This window comes from Suncus etruscus, chromosome X, assembly GCF_024139225.1.
Source record: "Suncus etruscus isolate mSunEtr1 chromosome X, mSunEtr1.pri.cur, whole genome shotgun sequence".
Taxonomy (NCBI): Eukaryota; Metazoa; Chordata; class Mammalia; order Eulipotyphla; family Soricidae; genus Suncus; species Suncus etruscus.
The window spans coordinates 126,746,349-126,759,402 of record NC_064868.1 but is presented as its reverse complement, the minus strand read 5'-3'; the positions used below and the strand labels follow the sequence as shown (position 1 = coordinate 126,759,402).

The 13,054-nt window shown below is 37.1% G+C and overlaps 1 protein-coding gene across 1 annotated transcript in view; it reads right to left on the bottom strand.

The window, feature by feature from the left end:
- TRPC5 (transient receptor potential cation channel subfamily C member 5) overlaps nucleotides 1-13,054 on the bottom strand; it is a 173,306-nt gene that overhangs the window by 111,865 nt on the left and 48,387 nt on the right. The window contains exon 2 of the mRNA XM_049767557.1: nucleotides 5,449-5,970. Coding sequence (XP_049623514.1) covers nucleotides 5,449-5,970 — 522 coding nt within the window. The remainder of the gene's footprint in view (nucleotides 1-5,448; nucleotides 5,971-13,054) is intronic.

Here is a 13,054-nt window from a genome sequence, read left to right as displayed (position 1 = left end):
AAAAAAAAAAAAAAAAAAAGAATAACAGCTTCTGAGGACAGAAACAGTGAGCTGGAAGATGATGCCTAACACCTCCAAGGAACTGAAGAAGCTGGAAAAGAGCCTTAAAATAAATGAACAGAAGAAGGCAAAAAATCCCCAGAATAAGTAAACTGATAACAGTAGAACTCTGAAATAAATTCAACAGGAAGAACCTAAGAATCATTGTGATTTTAGAGAGGCTGTAAGAAAAACCCCATGAAGAAGCAACAGTAAAAGACATAATTGCTGAGAAGTTCTCAGAGGTAAAGAGTGGGTGCAACTACATCCAGAACATCCAAAGAGTACCAGATAAATTTGCTTATACATAGTTGGATACGGAGAATAGGATAATAAGTAAAATGGGTCACATGGACAAGGATAGATACAGAATAATCTCACTTATTTGTGGGACATCAGAAAGTAAAAGATAGTGTGATAATAATTTCCAGAGACAATAGAGATGAAGGCTAGGAGGACAAGTTCATGGTTAGAAGCTTACTAGAGAGTGCACTTAGCGGGGCCGGAGAGATAGCATGGAGGTAAGGTGTTTGCCTTTCATGCAGGAGGTCATCGGTTCGAATCCCGGTGCCCCATATGGTCCCCTGTGCCTGCCAGGAGCAATTTCTGAGCCTGGAGTCAGGAATAACCCCTGAGCACTGCCGGGTGTGACCCAAAAACCAAAAAAAAAAAAAAAAAAAAGAGAGAGAGAGTGCAGTTAGCATAGTGAGGGTCCAATATTTTAATGATAGTTGGAACTGATTACTTTGAACAAGAATTGAGGTGCTAAAAGGAATAAAGTGATTTGCATTGTATCTCTGCATTAACAATAGTGCAAATAATAGTGTTATATTAAAAAAGAAACAAAAGAGAGAGAAAGAGGAGAAGGAGGGAAAAAAAGGAGAGAGAGGAGAGAGAAAACAGTGGGGAGAGAGGGAGGTTATATATCTTCCCTTGAGGTAGGTGGGGATGGAAGTGGTTGGTAGAAAAACTCTAGACATTGGTGGCAGGAAATGTACACTGGTGAAGGGTGGTGTGCATTGTATGACTTAAAGTCAAGTATCAACAATTTTGTAAACATGGTGCTTAAAGTAAATAGTAAATAAATTATATATGAAATATTACATTATACTGTATATTTATTGAAGCCAATTTGTTTTCACAAATGAAGGACTTACTAAACTTAAAACGACAAAAGCACCATCAATATATTTACATTGGTAATTGTTCATGGGTGAAAGTGTTCAGTTTTAAATTAGACTGGCGTATTGAACAGAGCACCAAAACACACTATAGCCATTGGAACCATAAGCTTTAATTATATGAAGCTCAGATTGGGAATATTTAGACTTCTTTCTTACAAACAAAAGTCACAGGGGCCGGAGAGATAGCATGGAGGCAAGGCATTTGCCTTGCATGCAGAAGGTCAGTGGTTCGAATCCCGGCATCCCATAGGGTCCCCTGAGCCTGCTAGGAGTGATTTCTGAGCATAGAGCCAGGAGTAACCCCTGAGGGCTGCCACGTGTGACCCAAAAACAAAAACAAAAACAAAAAAGAAACAAAAGTCACAATTTGGAAGAGGTCAACAGAGTCTAATGAGTATAAATCATGCTTTATATTATGGAAACAGTACTTATGAATTATAAGCCTTGAAGTATATCAGAATTCTCAACTCAGCCTTGCTAATCAGTGTGGCTTAGTTTGAAGAAAAATTAATCAAAATTATCTTGGGCAACTGTTACTATAATTATCTTCAATAATTTGAAACTAAATACATAAATCCAACATAATTCTTGTCTCTGGTCATGGATCATATTTGAATTTGTGGGAACCTGTTTTCATGCAATTATTGGCATCGTAGCTGAGCCACTTACCACCCTTGATACCTTACCGCAAACCTGGACTTGGATTTTGATGTACTATGCTATAATTCAATTTATTAAATCATACTATTGCCAATGTTTAATTTTTTGATCAGTAGTAAATGCTATCAAGTACCAAAATGCTAATATTTGGATAAATATAATTCTTTTTTTAATTTACTTTTGGATTTCCTCTGAATATCCATAATTTTGAATACTAAAAATGACTAATTTTCTAGTGTCCTAAGTTAAAATAATAGTCTCTACAGAATATGAAACCAATTAAATTGATTCACTATTGAAGAATATTGTGAATATTCAAAAATTACTCCTATTGATGATGATGCACAATATTAATTCAGTTAATACCATTAGTAGAGCTATAAAGTTAATATGATTAAGATTTCAAATTTTATGTTTTGTATACTTTTTATGATAATAAAATAAATAATGTTTTTCATACAAAACAAATGGAACTAAAAATAACTTTTGAAACTGATGCTTAGTTAAGAGGTCAAAAGATGTAGATCTGGGCTGAATAAGTCATGACATTTTTCTATACATGGATGTACATGGAATCTATTATGCTGAGTGAAATAAGCCAGAGGGAGAGAGATAGACACAGAATAGTCTCTCTCACCTTTTATTTAGAAAAATAAAAGACATTCTTGCAATAATTCTCAGAGGTGAAAGAGAGGAGGGCTGGAAGGTCAGTTCACGACATGAAGCTCACCACAAAGAGTGGCGAGTACAGTTAGAGAAATAACTACACCAAGAACCATCATAACAATATGAATGAATGAGGGAAGTAGAAAGCCTGTCTAAAGTATAGGTGGGGGTGGGGTGGGGAGGAGGGATATCTGGGAATTGGTGATGGGAACGTTGCACTGGTGAAGGGAGGTGTTCTTTACATGACTGAAACCCAACTACAATCATGTTTGTAATCAAGGTGTTTAAATAAAGATATTAATAAATAAAAAAAGATGTGGGCTGAAGTGATAGCACAGAGGAAAGGCATTTGGCTTGCATGTAGCCAACACAGGACAGATCCCAGTTCAAATCCAAACATCCCATATAGTCCCCAAGCCTGCCAGGAGCCACTTCAGAGCATAGAGCCAGGAGTAACCCCTTAGTGCCACGTAGTGTGATCCAAAAAACAAAAAAAAGTAGATCTTGGAACATTCAGGTTGGCAGGTTGGCAGAATGAGAACTGAAGAAAAATCTTGTAAACTAAAACAATAGAGATATTCTTTAACAGCAATAAGAAGAAAACTAAGAGACACAGATAACAGATTTCATGAAATAAAACATGATGAATTATGAGAACATGATGAAAAATGTAATATGGGTTGGAGGGCAGTGAATTTACAATATAATGATTGTAAATCCATGGCCATATGCCAAGAAAAGTGTCATTAATGGGAGGAAATCATCATAGCATTTTCCAAATAAAACAGTAACAAACTGGCAAATGAAGTGTATGAAGAGAAGGGGTCAGCTGATAAAGTAGTTTAGAGTTGCACTACAAGACTGATGAAATACTTCAGTGTTTTTTAATAAACTTTCAATTTCCAGAAATAATGGAGGTTATCTGCTCTTTAGTGAGGTAAGACTTTACTAATACCTCTTTTTTATAGTATATCTATTCTCATTAACTATCTTGTTATATAGAAACAACTCATGGTCTGACAATCAATGTGATCTTTCACAATATTACAATAATTTATGTAATGTGAAAAATACAGAGAAAATGTAATTGTAAATGTGCATTATACATAGAAATAGTTAAATAATTAAGCGATAGAAATCAAAGTCTTAGATCATACAGCAGAATACTTAATTCAGCTACCAATAGCTAGGGAAGGATCAGGGGAGGGAGGGAAAAGCGGGAGGCCATGACTTTGCTGTATTTATTGTAATTTTATTACACAGAATCCAACCACATACTATAGGTTACCAATGTGTAACAATAACAAAGTTAACAATATATTATGCAACTGGTATTTATTCAATTCTTTATGTTTGTTGAAAATTGTACTATGTACAAGCACATAACCTGTTCTACTTTTTTAAGACTTTAAGTTTCTCCAGGGAAGTACTACTATTTTCCCCATTTTCAAAAGCAAACTATAGGTTTCAGTTTCCTCAAGCTCAGGGAAATAACTCAAAGCAAATAAGAGCAAGAATAGCATAAAAAAATTTATGGTTGGGTCACCCATTATCTCCTTTATAGCACTTCAATCTGCAAGTTGCTCTTTTGCCAATTTTCAGCCTCTTCAGGTTTGCCCAGGTAGTCATTTGCACTTCATTTTAAGGGCTTATTTTTCCCGTTGCTTGAAGAAAAAGACCATATGAGCACACAAAGTCATTTGGCTCAAAATCTAAATTTATGAAGGGAAGTTTTTTGTAAGTTGTCCTTAAGACAGACAGCAACTCTTGATCCAATCTGTATAACTTTGAGTTCAGGAAACATTGGAAGAGAAATTAACATTCTTATTCTGTATTTAATTATGAACTAGTATTGTCTTATATATTTGCCACAATAGCCCTCTGAAATCAAGGAGCTCTAGTCATGAGAAACTTATATACTTATATACTGAAAATCACACAGTCTGTTGAAATTTCATATTCAGTCACTCTGGTTCCAAATTTTCTGCTCTTTCTACTGTACTTACTATGCTTTCCTATTGAGATAAATTAAACCTACCATGAGGCTCCCCAAAATTCTTTGATAAAATAAGCAATACCTGCAAGACTGTGGTGTGGGTAATAATAATGCAAAGCCTCACCTACAATCTGCATAAACCTAAAAAAGGTACTACCTGACAGTTTGGAGGTACACTTCTTGCTCCTACATAATATTCTATTCTTCGAATATATATTTCATCCTCTATGTTGAGAGTCTGCCGAAGACTTAGTTTAGACATCAATTTTCAGTATCCCCAAAGTGAATATTGTAACAATTGCCAACTAAGGACACAGTCTAGGGTTGTTGATAGGCTCTTTTTTTAAAGATTCTCGTTGACGTTTTCCTTCTGATCCCATATGCTAATTTGTGTTTATGCATTCACTGATATGATCATTTCATTATGGTATACCACAAGCTCAGAAAAGCTCAGTGAAGGCAAGGTCAGGGCCTATTTTCTAATTCTTTTAATCACCAAGAACATTGCTATAGGAGCATGTGTTGAAAGAACGAGTGTCAGTTCTACCTACTATTTATCTGACCCTAAAGAAAATAGGTAGAAATCCTATGTGTCTTACATAAGTGGATCTACAGTTTTTGTTGTTGTTTTGTTTTTTGGTTGTTTCTGGGTCACACCCGGCAGCGCTTAGGGGTTTCTCCTGGCAGGCTCGGGGGATGATATGAGATGCCAGGATTCGAACCACAGTCCTTCTGCATGCAAAGCAAATGCCTTACCTCCATGCTATCTCTCCGGCCCCTGGATCTACAGTTTTTGAAGCCTCTCTAAACATGTTTCCTTGACAGGGGGATAAATACTTGAAAAGTGCTACTGGACTCTGGAGGGTTTGAATACACCCAAAGGAGAAAACAAAGTCAGCTTACCTCTTTCTGGTGGTATTTGATTGCTACCTTCAGTTTCGCCAGGTCATGGTATTTTTGGGGGTCCAGTTCTTCACTGTGGTCGTCTCTATGGTTGAGGATGATCTCTAGCTCCCGGGAGCTCCGTGCTTGGTCGAGCAGGTCTTTGGCAAATAATTTGCACTGTTGGGAGAGCTCCTCATACTCAGTCTTGAACTCATTTTCCACTTTGCTTAGCTCCTTCAGCTCCCAGCCGAGGCGGAAAGCAGTTAGGATGGGATCCTCGCTGGACAAGGCAATGAGTGAAGGGCTGGCCAGCGCCTTATAAATGTTCAATCTGGAGCGGGAATGACGCAAGCTGTCTACTTCTGAGCTGGACACACACTCCACACAGTTACAGCGGATCTGGTGGGGCCTGGGGATACTGACTCGCTTTTGAACAAGCAATTTGATGATTTCATAGTTGTTGGTGTGTGCCGCCAGCATGATGGGTGTGATGTCTGGCGTGAATTCAGAGAACTGGGTGTCCATCATTAAAGTGGGGACCTAGGTACAAGCACAAACAAATAGAGGAGGAACGCATTAAAGCTTGGTGAAGAAAGGGACAAATGGCACCAAAGATTAGTGGTTGGAAATTTGAAGTCACCATTACTTATATTTATATATTTTTGGGTGAATTGCTTATTATATATCAAATATATAGTACTTTTTATGTTTACTCATTTACTCCACACAATGATTTTATATTATTCTCCATAATTGAACAATTAAATTAACAATTCACTTATTTTATATAAAACAAATACTATTTAGATAAATAACAGTTGATATAGAAATCATTAATTTACATAAAATAAATTCTAGTTGAGAAAGTTAAAGAACATACCTAAGATTATATAGTTTTCACTACTGTGTTTCCCCGAAAATAATATATCCTCCAAAAATAAGGCCTACTTACAGATAGATTTCTTTCTGGGTGAAACATAAGACATCCCTCAAAGATAAGGACTCTTTAGGCTTTGTCTAGAAGTATAAATTAATTTATTATAAACTGGTTGCTAGGATCTCCCCACTGGCATCTGTAGGACTCGCAGTTTTTCTGGTTTGTGTTGACAACTACTGTACTACCTACCATAACATATACAGGTAGTGCATTTCCTTTATTTTTATTTAACAATAAATGTGTAACATTCTTCAAGGAAAAATAAGACATCCCTGAAAATGAGACCCAGCGCATCTTATAACACACTAGCATATAATACATTGTCTTATTTTGGGGGAAACATGGTAGTAGAGACAAATTTAAAACCCAAGAAATGGAACCTAAGGCTTGGTTTTTAAATTATGCAACCATATTATACCCAATTTATCTGGGACACAATAGGGAATAGAGAGTAACAAAGGACACTTTTCCTGATATGTTGAAACCTAGTTGGATAGAACACATTTGCAGACTCATATAAACTTGGCAAGTAGGATTACATAGTGGCATGTAGTGAGATCCAAATGAGCAATATATACTGTAGAGATATTTTGAAAGGTTAAATTGAATTTGTAATATGAAATAACATGCTACCAAATCAAGTTCTGTTTTCAAAAGAGAAAAGTGTTTTCAAGTGATAATATTGACTTTATAAATATATAGGACTTCTGAAAAAAAAAATAACACAAAGCTAGTGCTCCTAGAAATTTAGAAAAAAATAACTTGTGAACCCCAGAAAGATTGAAAATTTACTACCTGAAAAATACTATTGATTCAATCTTTTCTGAATGGGGAAATGTTGCCAGTAACAAAAAAGCATTTGATAAAACTGTTGTGCTCATGGTATTAAGCTTGGCTGTATAGAGCAACAATAAGTGAAATGTATGAGGTTATTTGGATATTGGAAGACATCTTTGGTAAACAAAACTTTAATGTTTTCTTTTTTTACTTTAAGCTGCATCTGTTTGGATCCAGTAATTTCTCAATCAACTAAGGAAACTGAGGCACCTTTCTGAAGCTAGCATACTAGAAACTAGAGCTATAGAATGATCAGATCAGAGTACAATTGAGGATTCAAGTTGTAGGAAGGAACCCAAAGATTGTGAAATATTAATATTAACATATGCAATAAACATTTCCAAAGAAACAGTTAAACTAGACTTAAGATAATATGTAGTTTCAAATACTTATTTTAACTGGGAAGAGAAGAAAATGGTCAAATAAAATTCTCATTGACAAGACAAACATAATAAAATCAAGTTTTTGCTATTAAATTTTGTATTAAAACATTGTATTTCTGGGGAAAAGCAATAGTTTAGTGGGTAGGGTTGCAAATCAGTTTTTTTGGGGGGCTGACTGATGGAGGGATGGAGGATGAGGTCTTTCTCCTCCAGCTCGGACCACGCGCCTGCCACCCTGTTCAGCCGGCGGTTCTGAGGTGAATGCGGTGGGTATAAAGCTAACAGGCAGCCAGGCTTCTGAAGATATTAGCTTTATTCTGTGGATAAGGCTGAAGCCAAACGCCCCAGAATCAGCCCCAGAAAAAAGCCCCTGCCTTCCACAGACCCTTACTTTTATACATCCGAATCAGGTACCACCCTAGGGTCAGAGCAGAATGCCAGGTCACACCCTAGGGTAGGGCACAATCACTGATCAGGGTAGTATCAGTGACATAATAATCCCATGGAAATGTTTCCATACACAACAGGTAGGGTGCTTGCCTTGCTTGTAGCTGACCTGAAGTTTGATCTCAGGCATATTAAAAGCTTCCAAGGTCTCTCAGGAGTGTTCCCTGAGCTCTGTGGCAGGAGTAAAACTTGAGCACTGCAGGGTGTAGCCCAAGATACACACACACACACGCACACACACACACAACACACAATAGGGTTGCTAGAAAATGACAAAGATATATGCTTATCTTCTTTTATAAATTCTTGTTTGTTTCTTTCCCATCTGTAATGAATTGTTCTGAAGAGGGGAGTGGCTAAGGAACAGAATATGGGAGAAAGGTGGAGGAACAGAAGGAAATTGTGTTAGGAACAAATTGGTTTCCTTCACAAAGTGGTAACAAAGGCCTCTGAAAATTTGAGAACTAGTTACATAATTAACCATCCAATGGGCTAACAAATAAATATGTTTGAGTGGGCCAGTAATGCAGATACAACAATCTACAGCAATTCTATAGTTTAAAGAGTTGATCAATGAGCAAGGTATCACAGCCTGGTCAAGAGGAAAGGAGTTCCAGCTTGCCCTTTTTCAGTGGACAAGAACATTTGTCATTCTGCCATTAGCTAGAGGGAGGAGATGCTGGAAGGTTGGTGGCTAGCCTGCTACACAGAATTTCCTGAAAAGTGTGTAATAAAGCACTTTTTTCTCTTAAGTCTATGGTGTTCTTCTTGTCCTCTTTCTCCCTCCCATAGTCTATTTCTCTTCCCTCTCTCACTTTCCTTCGATGCCGATGCTGCCATACCTAAAGCACACAACAGTGCATGTAAGTGTTTCCTTATTTAGCTTTTTGAGCACTTGATATCCAAAAGAAAATTTTCAAAAGGAAGTTGGCCTCCAGTGACTAATCAGGCTACTATTCTTCTCCTGTAAGCCTCCTCAAAAAACAGGTATGCACATATATGTCACACTTTATTCTCTGTGTAGCCATCATCTATGGGTCTCTTTATTTATTTATTTATTTATTTATTTATTTATTTATTTATTTATTTATTTAGGGTTTTTTGGGGGGTCACACCCAGCAGTGCTCAGGGGTTACTCCTGGCTCTACGCTCAGAAATCGCCCCTGGGAAGCACAGGGGACCATATGGGATGCCAGGATTCGAACCACTGTCCTTCTGCATGAAAGGCAAACACTTTACCTCCATGCCATCTCTCTGGCCCTGGGTCTCTTTATTTTTATGCTAGTCAAAGGTCACTACATGTCCAAGCTTCTACAACTTAATCCTATTTCATGTATATTTTCTGTTTTTTTTTTTTCAACCACACCCAGCAATGCTCATAGGTTACTCCTGGCTCTATATCCAGGAAATACTCCTGGTGGTGCTCAGGGGAACCATATGCTATGTATGGGTTTAAAAACAGGTTGAATGTGTAATAGGCAAGCACTTTACCCCTTGTACTATCTCTCCAGCTTCTACTTCTGCTTATGATTAAACTTTATGTTGTGGAAAATTCATTACATACAAAATCTTTTCTGATGTTCTCTTATATTGTCTTTATTTCATTTATGTATTTCTTGCCCTCTCAATAAGGTTGAAAGTTCCTTAAAAGTAGAGTTGCCTTAGCTTTTTCTTGGTTTCTTCATAGCATGTAACATACTGCTAGAAAAACAGCAGACACTTTGCAAAAAAAAAAGTGAATTTTCCAATTCTTGAAATTTTTTATTTTGGATGCCAGAAGTAAATCTTGGATCTTGTACATGCAAGGCAAGTTCTTCACCACTGACTTTAAGCCTTAGCTCTTAGCTGACATATTATTAAATGAGTGTTTGATTCTGTTATAAATATGAATCTCATAGTTTTATATAATGTGAATTATTTTATTTCAATATTTCTTTTTGATGTCTGACTAAGGAAAAGCAAGTGCCAAGAATAATTAGAAGACAGACCCTAAAAGATTATAATAGAGTCACAAAAACTTAGCACAGACTACTTGCCAGTAATTTTCATAATTCTATTGTTTCAAAAAGATTCAGAGTACTCAAAATCATAGAATGATTACTGTTTCACACTATGCTTCTTTCTTTCATTCCCCCTTGTTAAACAGTAACAGTGAAGAAAGACAAATTCTATAATGAAGGTCTCCAAGTATTTAATAACAATTAGGATATTGTAATGTGGCCTATGATAAGGTGGAGATGGTAATGCCAGCATGGAATTTAGTGGTATAGAATATATATTGCATATATGAGGCCCTGGATTGAATCCAAGGGCCTACCATTGACTCTGAACCCTGGTACTGCAAAAATGTCAACACTTACCCCCTATCACTACAGCAATAAGAATGACAATGATAACAAAAACTTGAAAAGATACAATTTTCATGAGTGAATGGTGAAGTGTACAGCACGGATATCATCGAAGAGGGCATCTGTAAGGTGGGAAACTGAAACCCGACCCTCCATTCCTCCTGTGTAATCTTACCTGCTAGTAGATCCTCCCATTTCTGGAAGGGGTCTTGGAAAGATTAGAAAAGGCTTTGACCGGAAGGGCAGAGGAATTTGCCTGGATACAAGATGGAGGAGGAAGCACGAGAAGGAGATGGCTGAGGAACAAGGTACTATGCAGGGCTGAATAGGAATCCAGCATAAATGGTTATGATAGACCACACATGTTGGCTATGGCGCGAATAAAGCTGCTATTTCCTGAAGCCTGCCTGTGAGTAAGTTTTCTATCCGCCGCTCTTCTGAATCCAGATACCCGCTGGTGCATCCATGTGGCCTGGGACGGCAGAGAAAAGCCCCTCCATTCATCCCATCACCACCTACCTCCATCCAAGCCCATCCAAAGGGCCTTTTTATTATTTAATTCAACAGGAAACAACTCTTTAAAATAATTTTTTTTGGTTTTTGGGTCACACCTGGCAGTGCTCAGGGGTTACTCCTGGTTCTATGCTCAAAAATTGCTCTTGGCAGGCTCATGGGACCATATGGGATGCCGGGATTCGAACCAATGACCTTTGGCATGAAAGGCAAATGCCTTAACTCTATGCTATCTCTCCAGCCCCCTAAAATAAATTTGTATTGACTTACTGTGATATATATTACAAAGTTGTTCATATCTTGTTATGCCAAAGAAGTACAAAATACACATTTTAGTGTAGACCATCTTAAAGTCTAAAATGTTGTTTGAGTTGGGGCCAGAAAGTACAGCAATTATATCACTGGTCTTTCACGTGCTACTCTGGTTCATGTTTTGGCACCGCAAAATGATCCTGAGACCACCAGGCATGATCCCTGAGAGTAGAGCCAGAAGGAAGCCCTAAGCACTGATGAGTGTGGGCCAAAAACAAAACAAACAGAAGTTGTTTTATTTTAAAAAAATGAATGACAGTGCATGGAACAAGCCAAATGTCTCTCAAAGAGGCAGGCTGTCAGGGGGGTATTTTATCAAACCTGGGAAAACTGTTGGAGAGTAGTTGACACTGGTGGGGTGACTGGAACATTTTATGCCCAAAATTCAACTATGAATAACTTTGTAAGTCACAGTCCTTGCTATAAAACAAAATTAGACAGATGCAAATTGGATTTGATTGAGATGGTTTGTGACCTTTAAACTAACAAATTCTGAAGGTATGTTTTGTCTAAGAGAAGAAACATTAAAAAATATAAAATATATAAAGCACTTCTAGTAGATTAAGATTGGTAAGTAGGAGGCAAATATGGCAGGGGACATTGATGGAGAGAAGTAGATACTGGCCAAATTATGGATGTTGAAACATTGTATACCTAAAACCCAATCATGAATAACATTGAATTTTCATGGGAATAAATTTAAAAATAATAAAATAAAACAAATATATCTAGAAAAGAAGTTACTTTGTTTCTAAATATTTTGCCAACCTGAAAGCAATCAATAGTCTTTATTCAACGAAACAATACAGGAGGAATAGAATTGACAGGAGAACTTCATTTTCAGACTGCACTCATTAGTATGCCCCATAGATGATAAAGACATTGTAAAGTTTGTGTTAGAAGAACTTTGAAAATAATAAACAATGATCATAATAAATGTTTCCTTAGTCCATGTGGCAACTCTCTTGCCCAATGAATAAACATTTTGCTTCTGCTCAACGTGCTCTCTGGTGTTATGCCCATATATTTCTCCCTACTGCCAAGATTGGTTTTGAAACCAGGCGGCTACATTTTCTTTCTCACTATCAATACATTCAAACTACTTAAAACTTTCTTACTTCGGGGCCGGGTAGGTGGCGCTAGAGGTAAGGTGTCTGCCTTGCAAGCGCTAGCCAAGGAAAGACTGCGGTTCGATCCCCCAGTGTCCCATATGGTCCCCCCAAGCCAGGGGCGATTTCTGAGCACATAGCCAGGAGTAACCCCTGAGCGTCAAACGGGTGTGGCCCAAAAACCAAAAAAAAAAAAAACAAAACAAAAAAAAAACCTTTCTTACTTCTGTCTCTGCTAGGGAACTCTTTATTAAGGGTTTTATTTCCTGGTACTGATATGGAACAAAGCATTTAAAATATTTCCTTTTTGTTGATATATCCTTATGGCAGGGCACTTATAACTATGTTTGGTTTAGTGTCCAATACATACCCATTCTCAGAATTATATACTATAAAGTTAATCTAGACAGTCGCCTAGATTAAAGCTCATAATGCCTCATTTAAAGATGCCATCATGGTGTTCATGTCAGGTACACTTTTGAAAATAAAGCTAATTTAAGCCAGTGTAGCATGGAGCCCTGGTTAATTTGAAAGGAGTTGGTCCTCTTTTGATAAAGTGAAGTGCAAGTTTTCAAGAGTGGCACAAATTTAGGAAAAAATAATGGTTGGGAAAAGAGTAGGCGAGAATAAAGGAATAAGTCAAATAATATTGCTTCGATGCAATATTCAGTGTTGACAAGAAGGGTGCTGACAAGTCATTTATGATAGTAGTTTATAGGTTTCATCTAATAAAGTCTA